The 15,130-nt window shown below is 42.7% G+C and overlaps 1 protein-coding gene across 25 annotated transcripts in view; it reads left to right on the forward strand.

The window, feature by feature from the left end:
• The window catches only part of ptprdb (protein tyrosine phosphatase receptor type Db), a 162,269-nt gene that overhangs the window by 141,161 nt on the left and 5,978 nt on the right, over positions 1-15,130 (forward strand). For 17 of the 25 annotated variants that reach the window (XM_076884960.1, XM_024802784.2, XM_024802786.2 and 14 more), the window contains 8 exons: positions 879-1,002; positions 3,165-3,340; positions 5,059-5,082; positions 6,729-6,848; positions 7,280-7,434; positions 8,981-9,266; positions 11,603-11,781; positions 11,866-11,992. In XM_076884960.1, coding sequence (XP_076741075.1) covers positions 879-1,002; positions 3,165-3,340; positions 5,059-5,082; positions 6,729-6,848; positions 7,280-7,434; positions 8,981-9,266; positions 11,603-11,781; positions 11,866-11,992 — 1,191 coding nt within the window. The remainder of the gene's footprint in view (positions 1-878; positions 1,003-3,164; positions 3,341-5,058; positions 5,083-6,728; positions 6,849-7,279; positions 7,435-8,980; positions 9,267-11,602; positions 11,782-11,865; positions 11,993-15,130) is intronic. The other 8 variants (XM_076884969.1, XM_024802785.2, XM_024802787.2 and 5 more) reach the window with 1 other exon arrangement.

Below are 15,130 nucleotides of genomic sequence, written 5' to 3' on the forward strand. Positions count from 1 at the left end.
GCTCCTGTCCACTTTTTCCTCAACCAAACCATAATTATGTGTCGTAAAATATTCAGAATTGCTAAATTGCTCTGGCTCTCTCCTCTTCGTCCCTCTCCATTGACAGCCCTATAATGACCTCATGTCTGCCTCTCCCAGCTAACAGCAATGGTTGCTGTAATTACCCTCTAGGAACTTAATGTGTTGCTCTAACACAACCATCCCCTCTCTCCCAGGGTTATTGGTTGCGCTTTTATCGTCTTTCTCTTTTAGCTAGTTTTGAAAGTGGAAAGTCTTTCTTGAAAAGGGATATCATGGTTGCCCACGTTCCTATACAGTATCAATAATACCTTCTTAATTTTCAGTTTGTTGTTGGTTTTAACAGTGGGTTTTGCTGCAACGATCCTGCCCCGGTGCCTGTGAGCTCAGATTCTTGGAACTGTTAAAATCTTCCTGTTCTGGATGCCAATTTCTTGCACGTTGAGGTTCAGTTTAAGAGATAGCGATATCGATGCCAGCAGTAAATTTTAAGTGCTAATGCTTGGTGCTTATGTGTGATTTTAGAGAATCAGCCAATGCTGTGCACGCATAAGCAGCATATCGTACCTTACAATCATACGGGGATTAAAAGTGGTATGTAGCAAGATTGTTTTTTCCTCATTGCAAGTCCTGTGAATCATTCGTGCCACGGCCATTTATCTTAATCTAATGTTTTTGACAGACTGCATGCTAGTCTCACTGTCTGAAACCCACTTGCTTTAATAACGCCAAAATATTTCTGGTAACAAAAACATGATTGAGCACAGAACAACTGTGGTAAGCCACATGAAACGATATAACTGCAACAGCTTCTCGTTGATGTTTGTTCTTTGTTTGACCTTCGCTTGCATGTCTTGCAGTCAGTCGATCCTGGTCAACAGTTCACGTGGGAGAACTCCAACTTGGAGGTCAACAAACCAAAGAACCGCTACGCGAACGTCATTGCCTACGATCACTCCAGAGTTATACTCTCCAGCATCGAGGGTAGGACACGCTTCCGCTGTGTTTGTGTGCGTGTGTGGGTGTGCATGACCTGTTACCTCCGTCTTTATATGGCTACGGTAATGGTTTCAGGAAATGAGGCCACTCTGGTCACTTTCTCAGGGCCATTTAAGGTTTACGATTTGGTTGCAGAGTTATGGTTTGGGCTAGGCTTTAAATTGGGCATGAAGTTGTGATTCTTGAGTTTGGGTGTGGAGGCAAAGTAGTGCGTTATGTCATACTGTGCATGTGTGTATATGACTGTGTGAACTTTTGCGTGAGAGCTTCTATCCGTGAAAGATGGGATGTTAATAGTTCGAAGCTGTTCTGCACTGGCTGTTCCCATGCATCACAAACCAAGTGCTGAGCCTACGTAAACACAATGAAAACAATCATTTTTTCCCATCTAACCAACTGCTGTGTCTTACCCCACTGTTTTACCACGTCATATGACTGGTTTGGACCCGGCCTGACCAATTTAATATCTGAGGAGATAGCGTGTGATCGTGCTTTATTTAGACTGTTTACCGATTTATTCATGGTGTGCCCATTTTCCTGGATTTGGGCTTTCTGAATGGTTTAAAATGAGAAGAAACAAATAGTTCTGTACTCAGTGTGCATTTTGAAGAGCACTCACCCACCTCAGCTGGGAAAGACCCGAGGCAGAGAAACTGGCAGCTCCAATGTGGAGAGAGGGAGGCAGTGGGAGGCCAAGCCCAAACAGATGAGCCTTATCTGGGCAGAGCATGTGTGAGCAGCCCCTCCGCCCCCGCCTGTCCTGGAGCCCTGGCTGTCTGTCTTTCTTCCAGCTAAGAAAATGCAAATACTGTTGAGCATGTCCAAACACACACACACGAGCGCTTTCATGCACGCATAAACACACACAAAAAAACATATATGCCCAGATGTGGACGAGCACAAACATATACTCTCCTCGCAGCCGCTTCCATGCGTTGCTGAACGCAGACCTTCTGCCAAGCCAGCATTCCCACCAAGTGACTGGAAAGTGCGAGTGTGTGTTTTATCTGCAGATTGCTTCTGTTGTAGTCCATTGCAGTAAAGTTGTAGCGCAAAGAATTTAGGCAAGCTGTCTTTTAAAGACTGGGGTTGATAAACATATGTTAGAAGCTCTTCTTACCGTCTGTCCACATCCCATTTAAAGTAAGTTGTATAAGCATTCCTCTTGCTCCTCTGTCATTTGAGTGTGTGTGTCTGCTGTGTGTGTGTGTGTGTTTGCGATGTTGGCGTGGGATTTTACAACTGTATGGGACTGATTCGTGCTCGTAAAATAAGCTGCGGGAGGAGACTCGGCTGCAGGAGTTTCTTCCTGTCAGCATCCTGCTGTTTGTTCATTGATTTCAATCTGTTTAAACGTAAACTGCCATCTGAAGGCTCAAAAGGAGTTTTAGGTCCCATTTCGGCAGAATCGGGTCACAGCTGAACATACGCATGTGTGCCTGAGTGTATGTGTGTGTGTGTGTACTTTGGTGTTTTTGGCGTATGTGTGCATGTTTGAGCTGTGACTCAGTGATTTTTGGGATTATGGTATTAGGCCCTAGATGAGCAGGCCTGATCCTAAATCAAACACACACAGACAGTCTTTCACATCTCTCTCACACACACACACACAATCCCTTCCAGGACAAGCAGTGTCAGCCGAGTCTTACACAGAGACGGCCTTACAGTCATATTGCCATTCAAAGCGACACATCCAGAGTATACTCAGATTAGGCCCGTGATCGTCTTAGCATGTATTATAAAACAAGACGGCTGAACAATCCAACACCAAAGGCCTCTGGGCCCTGTGAAAACATTAATCTCCCTGCCATGACCTCACATGATCCTCACCCTTTATTACTTGCACATAAACCTGCCTTTATAGTAGTAGACTTGGATTATTTCAACATGGAACAGAATAAAAATCAGGTTCATCTGCAGACAGTAATTTGATGCAATCGGTGCCATGCATCATTCCCATACTCTCAGCATACAGACTTAGAATTGAGTGTTTCATCACCGCCTGTATCTTTTGCTCCCATCTGTTTTTCTGTCTTTTCCCTTATTTGCTTTTTCCATCTAATCCATTCTCCAATTCAACTTGCACACATGTGTTTCTATTCTTTTCTCCACCTTAAATAACATCCACTTTTTCTCTTATTACTCAGGTGTCCTGGGCAGTGACTACATCAACGCTAACTATATTGATGGCTACCGCCGTCAGAATGCCTATATTGCCACTCAGGGCGCCCTTCCCGAGACCTTCGGGGACTTCTGGAGGATGGTCTGGGAGCAGCACACAGCCAACATCATCATGATGACCAAGCTGGAAGAGAAATCACGGGTAAGGAAATGGAATAAGGTGGGAGTGTGCACGACTGCAGAGCTGAATAGAGAGAGCATCACAGAGAATGAGTACAAATACAATATTACAGACGAAGCCAAAGACTAGAGCAGGACATGATAAAGCATAAGGCTAGATGAGAAAAATTGTGGTTTTATTATTAGATTAAATGTATCAAATGTAGTATAAGAACTGGGTAAGCTCTATTGTGAGGTCCACTGCATAAAATAGGAGAAAAGTTACACGTTTGGTTAAAATTAATGAGGTTATCTATTTGTCTTTGATTATGAAGCATCTACTTTTTCACAAGCTGAAAAGAATATGATATATAGAGTTCATCTGCAACAATAAATATATTATCGCAGCCTCCATTACAGCTCAGTAATGTTCTTATAGTAGGGTAATAGTTTCATAATAACAACATAATCAGATAATAATATAATAACCAAGATATTAAGCAAGTAATACAAAGGTATTAACAATTTGTAAACTTAATATTTACATTTATAAACCAAGGATGCCAGTGAGGTAGAACTATTTGGTAGCGTTGTGGTCGCCATGTGTTAAGGTGGTAACAAGAAAATGTTTTGGCTTAAAACTTCTACTATTATTACATTATTGTGGCAATAAGCTGATAATAATACGGTAATATTGGCTGGTGTTTTCATTGGATAGCTTCAAATGAAAATTGTGTCTAAATTGGTATCCACAAAATCACAATCATTGAAACTTAAATTAAACTTTTTGTTAGTGAGAATGTGTAGGCCAACAAAAGCTGCTGTTTTATACCATATGCAATGCTGTCCAGTCACTCCGAACTGGAAGCTAATGTTCTGTGGCTGAATTAACTTTTAAAGTTTGTGGGGAAAAGAGTCGTTTTGTTGGTAATTAGTACTGAAATATTGTTAGTGAGCTCCTAAATATTTTTCAGCATTAGCAGGCATGCTGACGGACAAACATTTTTCATCATCGGTATCGTCAGTATTTTTTCTTTACATTAGAAAGCAAGTTATGTGCAACGTGCGACTAATGCATAAGCTGTCATGATGGAGGCGTGTATATATAACTGATGGTTAGAGTGACATAATGAGTGAGAAGTGCAAAACAGCTAAATTACAGCTAAGGTGTTGTGGCATGTTGTGAGGAGATACAGAGAGACTAGAAAAAGACATGAGTTTTATTTTATTTCATTTTATTTTATTTGAATGCACGAGGACAATAGATTGTAGGTGGAGTGAACAGAATAGGCTAAAAGAGGACACGCGAGGAATCGCTGGAATACAACATTTAGTGCATGACGATCAAGCTAAATGTTCTTGGGAAGTCAGAATGGGCGTGTAGTGTATCAGAGTAGAAGGCAAAAAAAATAGCGTGGATTGATGAACCAGACCTGGAGGAATTACAAGTACAGCTAAATTGGGGTAAGTAATGAATTAGAAAATAATCTGGCTTCGAGGCATTTGCTATTGTTAACAGAATGTGCACTTGAGTAAAAATTCAGTGTAATGAGAATGTCATGTCAGAGTAAAATGAACATGAATGGCTTGAGGTATGAATCATGACTGAAGTGTTAACCAATTATGTCCAAAGACCTTTTCAGAAAATTATCCTTTCTTCCCATTTGTGCTTCTTTTCCTATTAACCTGTGCCTTGTGTTAAAACACTGTTTCCTTTTCAACTTTTTCCAACTGTCTCTGTTGTGTCTGTTTGACCCTCAGATGCCCTCTTATTTCTTCTCTAAGGCAAGATCTCTCTTTCTCTCCTTTGCTAAAATCCCTTTATAAGTACAAACTCACTTCTCATGGTTTTCTCCTTACCTTTATCCCCCGTTTTGTTATAGTTTTTCTGCTCCCTCCCCACCTCCTCTTTTTTTTCTCCAAGCAATAGCAAATAATGCATTGGATGATAATGCAAAAATTGTATTGTAAACTGACCACATAGTTAACTAGTTAAAAATGTTATTTTTTGCTTTTAATACAGTTCATAAAGAGTGCACATAAGTGTTTATGGTTTGCATGATCGCACCCACAATGGGCATTTTCCTCCACTTCCTGTCTTGTGACTGTGTAGTATATTAAGTAGTCCTTGTTTTCTGGCCACATTGTCATAAGGTTTATTTTTTGGTTGTTTTTCGGTTGGGTTTTTTGGGTTTTTTTCCACTGCAGAGCAAGTTTGTGTTGAGCTTGTGAAGCTGTAAATTGTCAAAATTCAATAAACAGCGTTATGAAATGAAAACATTCAATTTGAAGATACTTAGCTGTTTATTATCAGCCCACTAGCTCTGCACGTACTGTTTGAGTGAGTAGTGGGCTGCTTGTTGGAGAAAATTATTTAATCTCATTTAACACCTCTCAACATTATACCATTATGTGTTTACGCATTAAGCGCACAGATGATCACAGATGGTCCCACTGTGGGAACGATGCCAGCATCCTTCCTTTTAGCACCAATCAAACCACGCTAGAACAGGGCACAGTTATGCTGCTAGCCTCATAAATCAATGGATAATATAGTCTTCACACCAGGGATTTTATTTTTTTTGCGATCCTGTTTATGCTCTGTCAGTGTGAGCCCCCCCTCCTCCTTACACAGGCAACCGTTCCTGTCCCCACAGTCTCTCAAGGTCTGGTGGGAAAACAACAGTTGAAAAGCTGTAATTACAGCCTGAACATCACGGGCCAAAACGCATAATCCCCAGTCTGGAGCAGTGGAATGCAGAGCAAGCTGAGCTGAGCTCCCTGCAGTCTTTGATGTGAGGACTGGAGGGATCAGCACATAACGTTTGGTTTGGCCTGATTCTGCCAAGCCCCCCCTCATCTCCTCTGGGATTTTTTTTTCCTCCCTCCTCTGTGGTCTCCGAAGCCGAATCGAAGAACTACAAATATGACTGCCGGGTGCAGGGGAAATCAAAGTGTTTTGCTTGATAGGGATGCTGGGATTTTGTGTGTGCTACGATTGGTTATGTAGGGATTTGTGGGGCTGCGATGTATTAGCAACGTACAGCATCGAATATGTGAAGGATGAGTTTTCGGTATCTCTTGGCTTTTCTGAGCACTGGTGTGGATCTTTGAGAGAGCCCACCAACCTATAGCAGTTAACTAGCATGATCAAACGCCCACCCCACCCGACACAGACACACACTTACTAAAACCCCTTTTCATATGCTGGATTGTCTCTGTATGTACATTACTGTCTGATTCTCTCAAATTCTCTCACTGATCTGCTTTAGCACTCCTCTCCCCCTTCTTTTCTTTTTTTTTGTTCCCTCTACACATGCACTCAAAGTCACGTCAGCTCTTTTCTTTCTCTTTTCTTTCACCAAAATCTTTGCAAAGAATTATTCAACCTGCTCTTCGTCTCTCACAGCTTCTCCCCTCTTCCATTTTAGGTGAAGTGCGATCAGTACTGGCCAACACGTGGCACAGAGACCTACGGCCTGATCCAGGTCACTCTGCTTGACACAGTGGAGCTGGCCACCTACTCTGTCAGGACCTTCGCTCTTTACAAGGTACTGAAACATGGCATGTATAATGGAGTGTGCGTAATTGATCTGTTCAAATATTTATACATACTTCGTTGCAGGTCTATAAACAAAATTTCATTCCCAGCATGGTTGGATAGCATATTTTTAGAGCTAGCTCTGAGAGCTCACACTATAAACCATCCTGCTGCTGTAATGAGTGATCAAACCACATCAGCGTATTAATCAGTGGCTGAAGAGAGTGCCAACTAATACACTTTCTTTATATTTGAGCAGTGTTTGCCAAAAACTATAGTGCCCTGCAGATTTCTTTTAAAATAAACTAGACTAAACCTGATAGCCTGGGCAGCTCATGACATGCTTGTTTACGTTTTTTTAATGGGATTTGTGGACATTTACAAAAATTACAGAATAACTAAGTCTTTATATTTAACCCCACGTCTAATCTGCTCAACCAGAGCGGCTCAAATGAGAAGCGTGAAGTCCGTCACTTCCAGTTTACAGCCTGGCCAGACCACGGGGTGCCTGAACATCCCACCCCCTTCCTGGCCTTCCTTCGCCGGGTCAAGGCCTGCAATCCTCCAGATGCGGGACCCATGGTTGTCCATTGCAGGTATGTGTCTGTGTATTTTCAGTTCGGCTCATCCATTCTTATTATTCACTGAACCAGAATTATTTATGATATCCATCCACAACCATAAAGGAAACAGGTCTGCTCCGTGACTGTGTGTTTGTGAGTCTGCATGAAACACTTATGCGTTATTTTGGCATTTATGAGTTAACAACATTTTCAAAAGCCTGGCAGTCGGCGAAAATCAACAAGAGTCCAAGGGTGCTTGTATAAAATAGTTCAGAGGCGCTGAAGTAAAATAAGATTGACCTGCGATTATGCAAACCCCAAACATCCTGGCTGGCTTAGACACCCACATTCCTCCCACAACAACCTCCTTCATCTCCATCATCAGCTACCATGCTGACCCTATTTTCCATAATTAGCTTTCACAGTTGACAATATACCATTTAGGCTGGGGGTACATCTGGGTTCACAAGTTTATATTCAAATGAGCTGCTGTCTGAGCACCAGGAGGCCAATGTGTTGGATGGAGAAGAGACTCTGGGAGCTTGTCATTACGGGCTTGGCACAGCGTTTAGCTCCAGAGCTCGAATGAAGCTTCTGTTTGCTCTTACCGGCAATCGCAGAGAAAAGAAGATAGAGCAGGGCAGTGGGAATATGGAGCAGAAACTCTCGGGAGGAAGAATTAGTGAGGTATGGATGTGGAGGAGAATGAAGGAGGGGAAGGGGGTAAGGCTGAGACAATGATGGAGAGGGAAAGGTAGCGAGGGACTGGGAGTTAGAGGAGGAGATGTGTGCAGAGTGAGAAAAAAGAAGGTGAGGTCAAATCCAGGACACAGTGAATGAAAGTGATGAATTAAAGAAAAGGAAAGATGGAGAGAAAATGGTTTCCAAGAAGAAGAAAAGGACAAATGTGAGTGTGAAAAAGTGTCGGGGCTGGCGTGAGAGGGTACTTATCGAGGAGAAAAAGAGGCAGAGCGACGGGGGCGGGACGCAGCGGAGAAGGTTGGCAGGAGAGCAGCTCTTCCTAATCTTCCGTAGCAGTCAGATGGAGTATCTAACAGGATTATCAGTCAAATTTAATTATCCTGGCAAGACTCCATCATAATGTGCTTTTACATTTCAACCAACCTCTGTATCAAACAACGGACCAAATCTCATTCCACCTCGACAACGCTCCCGCGCATGCACACCGATATTCATTTAACCACATAAAGAATTTTCTATTCACTTGCACAAACTTGCTTGGTCAGGTTGTCTCACCGTTTACTAGCACAGCAAAAATGTGAAGTGTTTGGGTGGGCAGCTAACGGTATTATATTTCCGGATCGTGTGTCGATAGGGAGGATATCTTCTTAATGCCAGCGAGACAGTGTTGCTGACTCATCGCTGATGTCAATTTTTACCTGCTTTGACGGAAATATTGCTGGCTGGGATCTCGATGATAGTTAGCTGATTTAGGCAAAGCATGTTATGTTTGAGCTCTGCGGGGACAGATTTGCACCAGGTATTAGGACACAGCGCACACACTGCAGTTTATGTGAGAAAATAACCTCACTATCTGGTTCTCTTTTCCTATTTCCAGTGCTGGAGTGGGCCGCACTGGCTGTTTCATTGTGATTGATGCCATGACAGAGCGAATCAAGCATGAGAAGACCATCGACATCTACGGTCATGTCACGCTGATGCGCTCCGAGAGGAACTACATGGTGCAGACGGAAGACCAGTACATCTTCATTCACGATGCACTGCTGGAGGCGGTGACCTGCGGGAACACCGAAGTCCCTGCGAGGAACCTGTACTCCTACATCCAGAGGCTGACGCAGATTGAACCAGGAGAAAATGTCACCGGCATGGAGCTGGAGTTCAAGGTGAGGAGGATTCACTTTGTTCCTCCGAAGGCTATAAAATTAAGCCCTACAGATTTATGGTGGTTCATAAAACCGATTCATGATAATAATGTAACACTTCACTGGTTTCTGTAAGGCCGAGTTGTCTTTTTCTTGCCCTTCGCCACCTAAAAGGTTAACAGTAAGAGCCAGTGAAAGCATCTTTGAAGCACTGCAGATCTTCAGGGCCTGCTCAGAGATATCCAGCGGGATAAATCACTGTCTGAAGACTTTACCTACTGGCCATTCTGTCCATATAAAGAATAGAGCAAACGTTCATATTTCATATTTAATTCTTGACCTTGAAAGCCATAATTGACCAAAAAACAAAGTTGCACTTCAGGTCCCATGCTGAGGGTTTTCATAGGAAGATGGTTCTTACCACCAAAGCTTGGGAAGAACGTTGTCTAAAATGACATACAGAATGTTTAATTCAGGAAGCTTTGACTTTGATAGCCCCTGAGCATCTTTCCCAGGGCTGTTAGTGGTTCTTACAGTTTCAATCCCCCTCTGAGAGATTCATATAGATGGTTGGATTTGAAGGGGATTATGGGATTGCAGCTTTTCTGAGGGTTTCTGAAAGCATCGCAGTTTGGGAAGTTTGATAGGCATGCACGTAAAGACCAAATAATGTAGGCCAGATAGTTGAAGTTTGTAATAAAATCTTAGGGGGTTGGAAGTTATAACAGCTTTTTCAAAACTTTAGGGAGCTGATTAGAATATAAAGTGAGAACAGCAAATGTAGGCATCATAAACAATCGCAGTGAGAACATAAGGGATTCAAAGTCTTGCTGGGAAGTGTTATTTTCATTATATTCTAGTTGTTATTTTGTTTACTGTGTTGTTTACCTCATGCCAGATGAGTTCTCTGCAGACCTGACTGGCCTGGCTGGGTGAAAAAGAGAGAATCGGTTGTAGCTTTACAGGTATACGTTGAAAGCAGGTGGCTTAATTTTTCCCAGGAATGGCTTGTGTCTGCTCAGACAATCAGAGGGCAAGGTAAACACAAAGTGACTCTGAGCAATCTCCCTCATCCTATGCCCCAGCTTTCCTCCCTCCCTCTAATAGGAGCGCTCCCCTCAGAATGACAATGAACTGAGCGCTCGCTGTATTGTTTTCACAGCCTTAGATTGATGTGAAACACATGGCGGGGTTGTCCCACTCACCATATTTCATCTCACTTGAACTCGCGTGGTATATCACAGCCCACCGTCTGAAAGATTACTTTCCACCTCCGTCAACAAAACACCAAAAGGTTGGAACTTCTCGTGTAAGAGGCGTCATGTCCCTCAAATAAAATCACAAAGTTGAAGCAAGCGTGTGAGGAAAAGGGAGAGGTGAATGTTTTCTGGCTGCTTTTGGTAATCCAACACCTTAATACGCCGTGTTTTTGTTTCTTTTCACAGAGAGTTTATTGGTGGAGTTCTCGGAGCTTGCCAGGAGGGCATGATTTTCTCCTTGGTGAAAAATATTGGCATGTATCGAAGCGGTGAAAAGCTTTGTTTTTGCCAGGCTTTATTGATAAGACCGCGTCAAATTCAAACCAAATGACATGAAGAATTACTATTGTTGATGCTGGAAACTGGGTTCAGAGTACCCAGAATGAACTGGTGAACTTGTGATTAGTGGGGATTTTCCAGCTCAGTCTGTCTGTAAGAAAATAAGGTACTGCTGTTTCTCCCACAGCACTCCGGTAGCCGCTGATGGTAGACGTTGGGTTCATGAGACCCCATTGTTTCCCCCTGAGTCTGCGGTTTCCCTCTGCCTATTCTCTGTTTCTCTGTGTTTCTTTTTAAACCGTGTCATCCAGTGGTCGAGTGTGAGCGAGTGTACTGCATGTACTTACGGCTGCCTGTCTGCACATATCCACATATGAATGTGTGTGTTCCAGTTTTTCTTTTTCTTTTTTTTTTTGACTGGATCAACTGTGGTTCACATGTGTGTGTTGAGACAGTGTGGGGCCTTGTGGTTTCCTGCCCCCTGACTTTTGATTTTCTCCTTCCTCTCCCTGTTCCATTCCCTACCGCTGCCCTCGTCCCCTATATCGGCCCTGCTGTGTTGATTCAGTTGAAGATGTCTGACTAAATATCCTGAGGCCTGCAGATTAAAGATGGTTTTCTAATTCCACTTGTCCAATAAAAAACCAAACCTTGTGCTTTTTAAAAGAGTACTTTTTTTTTCTTTTACTTCCTTGCTTATCCGTCCTTTTTTATTTCGCCATCATTTCAGTGCTCTCATCAGTGCTGCTTGTAATTCTTTTTCTGTAATTTTCATCTGCACAATATTACAGCATATTTCCTTTATTTCTTATATTTCAGCGTCTGGCCAGTGCCAAGGCCCACACATCACGGTTTGTGAGTGCCAATCTGCCGTGCAACAAGTTCAAAAACCGGCTGGTGAATATCATGCCCTACGAGACCACGCGTGTGTGTCTGCAGCCAATCAGAGGAGTGGAAGGATCCGACTACATCAATGCCAGCTTCATTGATGGATACAGGTCAGTTTAACATCAGTCACTTTACAATGTTCTCACGCATGGGGAGAAATTTATTTTCATTTATACTTATCCATGTGTTTATAGGCAGCAGAAGGCCTATATAGCAACCCAGGGCCCACTGGCTGAGACCACAGAGGACTACTGGAGGATGCTGTGGGAACATAACTCCACCATTGTTGTCATGCTAACCAAACTGAGAGAAATGGGACGGGTACGGATAAATGCACTCAAACACACTCAAATGTGATACATGCATTGGTCCTGCAGGATAAAAACATATAGCTGCACTGGTTGAATGTCTTTTTAATTAGCGTATCACAGTACTGTGCAAAAGTCTTGAGCTACATGTTGGTTTTTTTCCTTTGGACATTGGCAGCTTTTCTACTCATTTTCAGTCCAGTGCTTGACCATTTCAGAGGAATGTTGAGCTACTTAACACTGACCTATGAACCGTTCAAGGATAAAAAGGAACTGAACTCAAGAGATGAACCAGTGTTGGGTCTACACAAAGCAGCTTAGCAAAGAAGCAATTTTAAATTGTCGCTTTAGGCACTTTGTTACTAACAACCCATCACAAAAACACAGTTTGTTCCAATTTCTTTAGTTGAAATTACAGAAAATGCCAAAAAATTACACAGCCCATTATCATAAAATAGCTTTTTTTTGCACTAACAAGGCAGCTTTCAAAGGGCTATTAACTGAAAACCTGTTAGCACCTGACAGTCATGTCCTGGAGAAATAGGAAAAAAATGCTGCAAAGACCTGACACAGGGCCTGAGAGACGCATCTGGCCCTACAGACGACCCACCCACTGTTACCTGAAGCTTCATCAGGATGGTCTCAGTGAAAGGGTTGCTGTCAAGAAGTTCCTCTTAAGGAAGGAAAAGAGAAAGAAAAGACTGTGATATGCCAAAGAGTCTCAGAGATCCATTCCTGAAGACTAAAGTAGAAATAAAGAAATAACAACAAAGCTTGCCTAGTAGTCTGTGTTGAAGAATAAAGGTGGTAATTACAAATATTGATTTTCACACGCGATAGAATGGTTAAAGATAAAAACAACAACAACATATAGACTGATTTCCACTCCCATTGTTAGGCTCTATAAAGTCTTATATTTTAGACCAAAGGAACCTGAAGAGGTTACAAATAACTTCAGTTAACAACAAAAAAGCATGTCACTTCACAGAAGGAAAGCAGACCATCCTATTCGGCTATTCAGAGCCCAGAGAATTACCAGTATGGAGATGTGTGTAGCTGTACAAGCTCTTAACTAAAAACTAGACAAAGAATTTACAAATCCTTTGAAACTCACATTAATTAAATGTGTTTGGGCTAGCTGCAGCTTTTAAACAATAGACCCACATTTTTCCCTTGATTAAGTGCCTAAGATAAGATAAGATAAGATAGAACTTTATTAATCCCTCGGGTGGGTTCCTCTGGGAAATTCGACTTCCAAAAAAAGCACAGCAACGACCAAAGTTACAGTTACAGAACTGTTATATATATATATACACACACACACACACACATATATAAATACAGAGACAAATATAAATAAAATATACAAAGGGGATAAATAGAATAAATAGGAATAAAAAATAAAAATACAAGTGAATTGCACATTTCAAGTATTGAGTCTATTGCACTGTTGACTATTTACAAAAAGTATTGCACAAGGTATTGCACAGTGAGGTGAAGAGGCACTACAGCTTAGTTGTTCCCCCCTCCTTTGTCCTCCTGTTTCCCCTCCCTCTCCCCTCCAGAGAGGAGTTAAACAGTCTGATGGCGTGTGGGACAAAGGAGTTTTTAAGTCTGTTAGTTCTTGTCTTGGGGAGAAGCAACCTGTCACTGAACAGACTCTTCTGGTTGTTTATGGCCGTGTGCAGAGGATGCCCAGCATTGTCCATAATGTCCATCAGTTTCTTTAATGTCCTTTTCTCTGCCACTGTCACCAGAGTGTCCAGCTTCATGCCGACCACAGAGCTAGCCCTCCTGATCAGTTTCTCCAGCCTGGATGAGTCCTTCTTTGCTGTGCTGCTCCCCCAGCACACCACAGCATAGAAAAGTACTCCAGCAACCACTGACTGGTAAAACATCCTCAGGAGCTTCCTGCAGATGTTAAAAGACCTCAGCCTCCTGAGGAAGTACAGTCGGCTTTGGGCTTTTTTATACAGGTGCTCTGTGTTGCATGACCAGTCCAGTTTATTGTCCACCCACAGCCCGAGGTACTTGTACTTGTTGACCACCTCCACCTCCTCCCCCTCTATCTGAACTGGCAGTGGACCTTCTCTGGACCTCCCGAAGTCCACAACCAGTTCCTTAGTCTTTGAGGTGTTGAGTTGCAGGTGGTTTGTGTGACTCCATGCGACAAAGTTCCTCACCAGACTTCTGTACTCCTCTTCCTGATCATCCCAGATACACCCCATGATGGCCGTGTCATCTGCAAACTTCTGAATGTGGCATAATTCAGAGTTGTAGCAGAAGTCAGAGGTGTACAGGGTGAAGAGAAGAGGGGACAGCACAGTTCCCTGTGGTGCTCCTGTGCTGCTGACCACAGTGTCAGACGTGATGTCCTTCAGCCTGACGTACTGTGGTCTGTCGGTGAGGTAGTCGGAGATCCAAGCCACCAGGCAGGGGTCCACCTCCATCCTGTTCAGTTTTTCCTGAAGCATACAGGGCCGGATGGTATTAAAGGCACTGGAAAAGTCAAGAAACAGGATCCTGACCGTGCCTTTTCCCCCATCCAGGTGTGAGTGGGCTCTGTGTAGGAGGTACAGGATGGCATCCTCCACTCCGACACCCACCTTGTATGCAAACTGTAGTGGGTCCTGGGCATGTTGTACCTGTGGTCGGAGGAGGTTGAGGAAGAGCCGCTCTAGAGTCTTCATAAGATGTGACGTCAGTGCCACCGGTCGGAAGCGTGTACTATAACATGCAGTATCACACAATATATTGTCATTTGAGCTAATTATTTTCAGTAAAAGAATATATTGAAGGGCTGACTGAATAGCAGCATAATGAGCAGCTCCATGTGTTGTTGTTGCAGAAGTTTACATCAGGAGAGGACGGAACTGTGAATAACAATGTCCTCTTAAAATGGGCAGCAGAATAGCTTTTGATGCCTGCAATAGGGGAAAAGCGAATGTTTCGTGATTAAGAATTTGCAATTTTGGGGGGGGGGAAATCTATCAAAAATTTAATATAATGAATTAAATATAATAAATGTTTGGGCGTTATGAAGCATTATGCATGGCACAGTGAGAGTGATATGACTTTCAGTATTAATTCAGTGAACATAATATCTCATCTGCATTGAGATGGTCTTGAAATGAATAATGAATATCACAAG

This window comes from Maylandia zebra, linkage group LG6 (genome assembly GCF_041146795.1).
Source record: "Maylandia zebra isolate NMK-2024a linkage group LG6, Mzebra_GT3a, whole genome shotgun sequence".
Classification (NCBI taxonomy): Eukaryota; Metazoa; Chordata; class Actinopteri; order Cichliformes; family Cichlidae; genus Maylandia; species Maylandia zebra.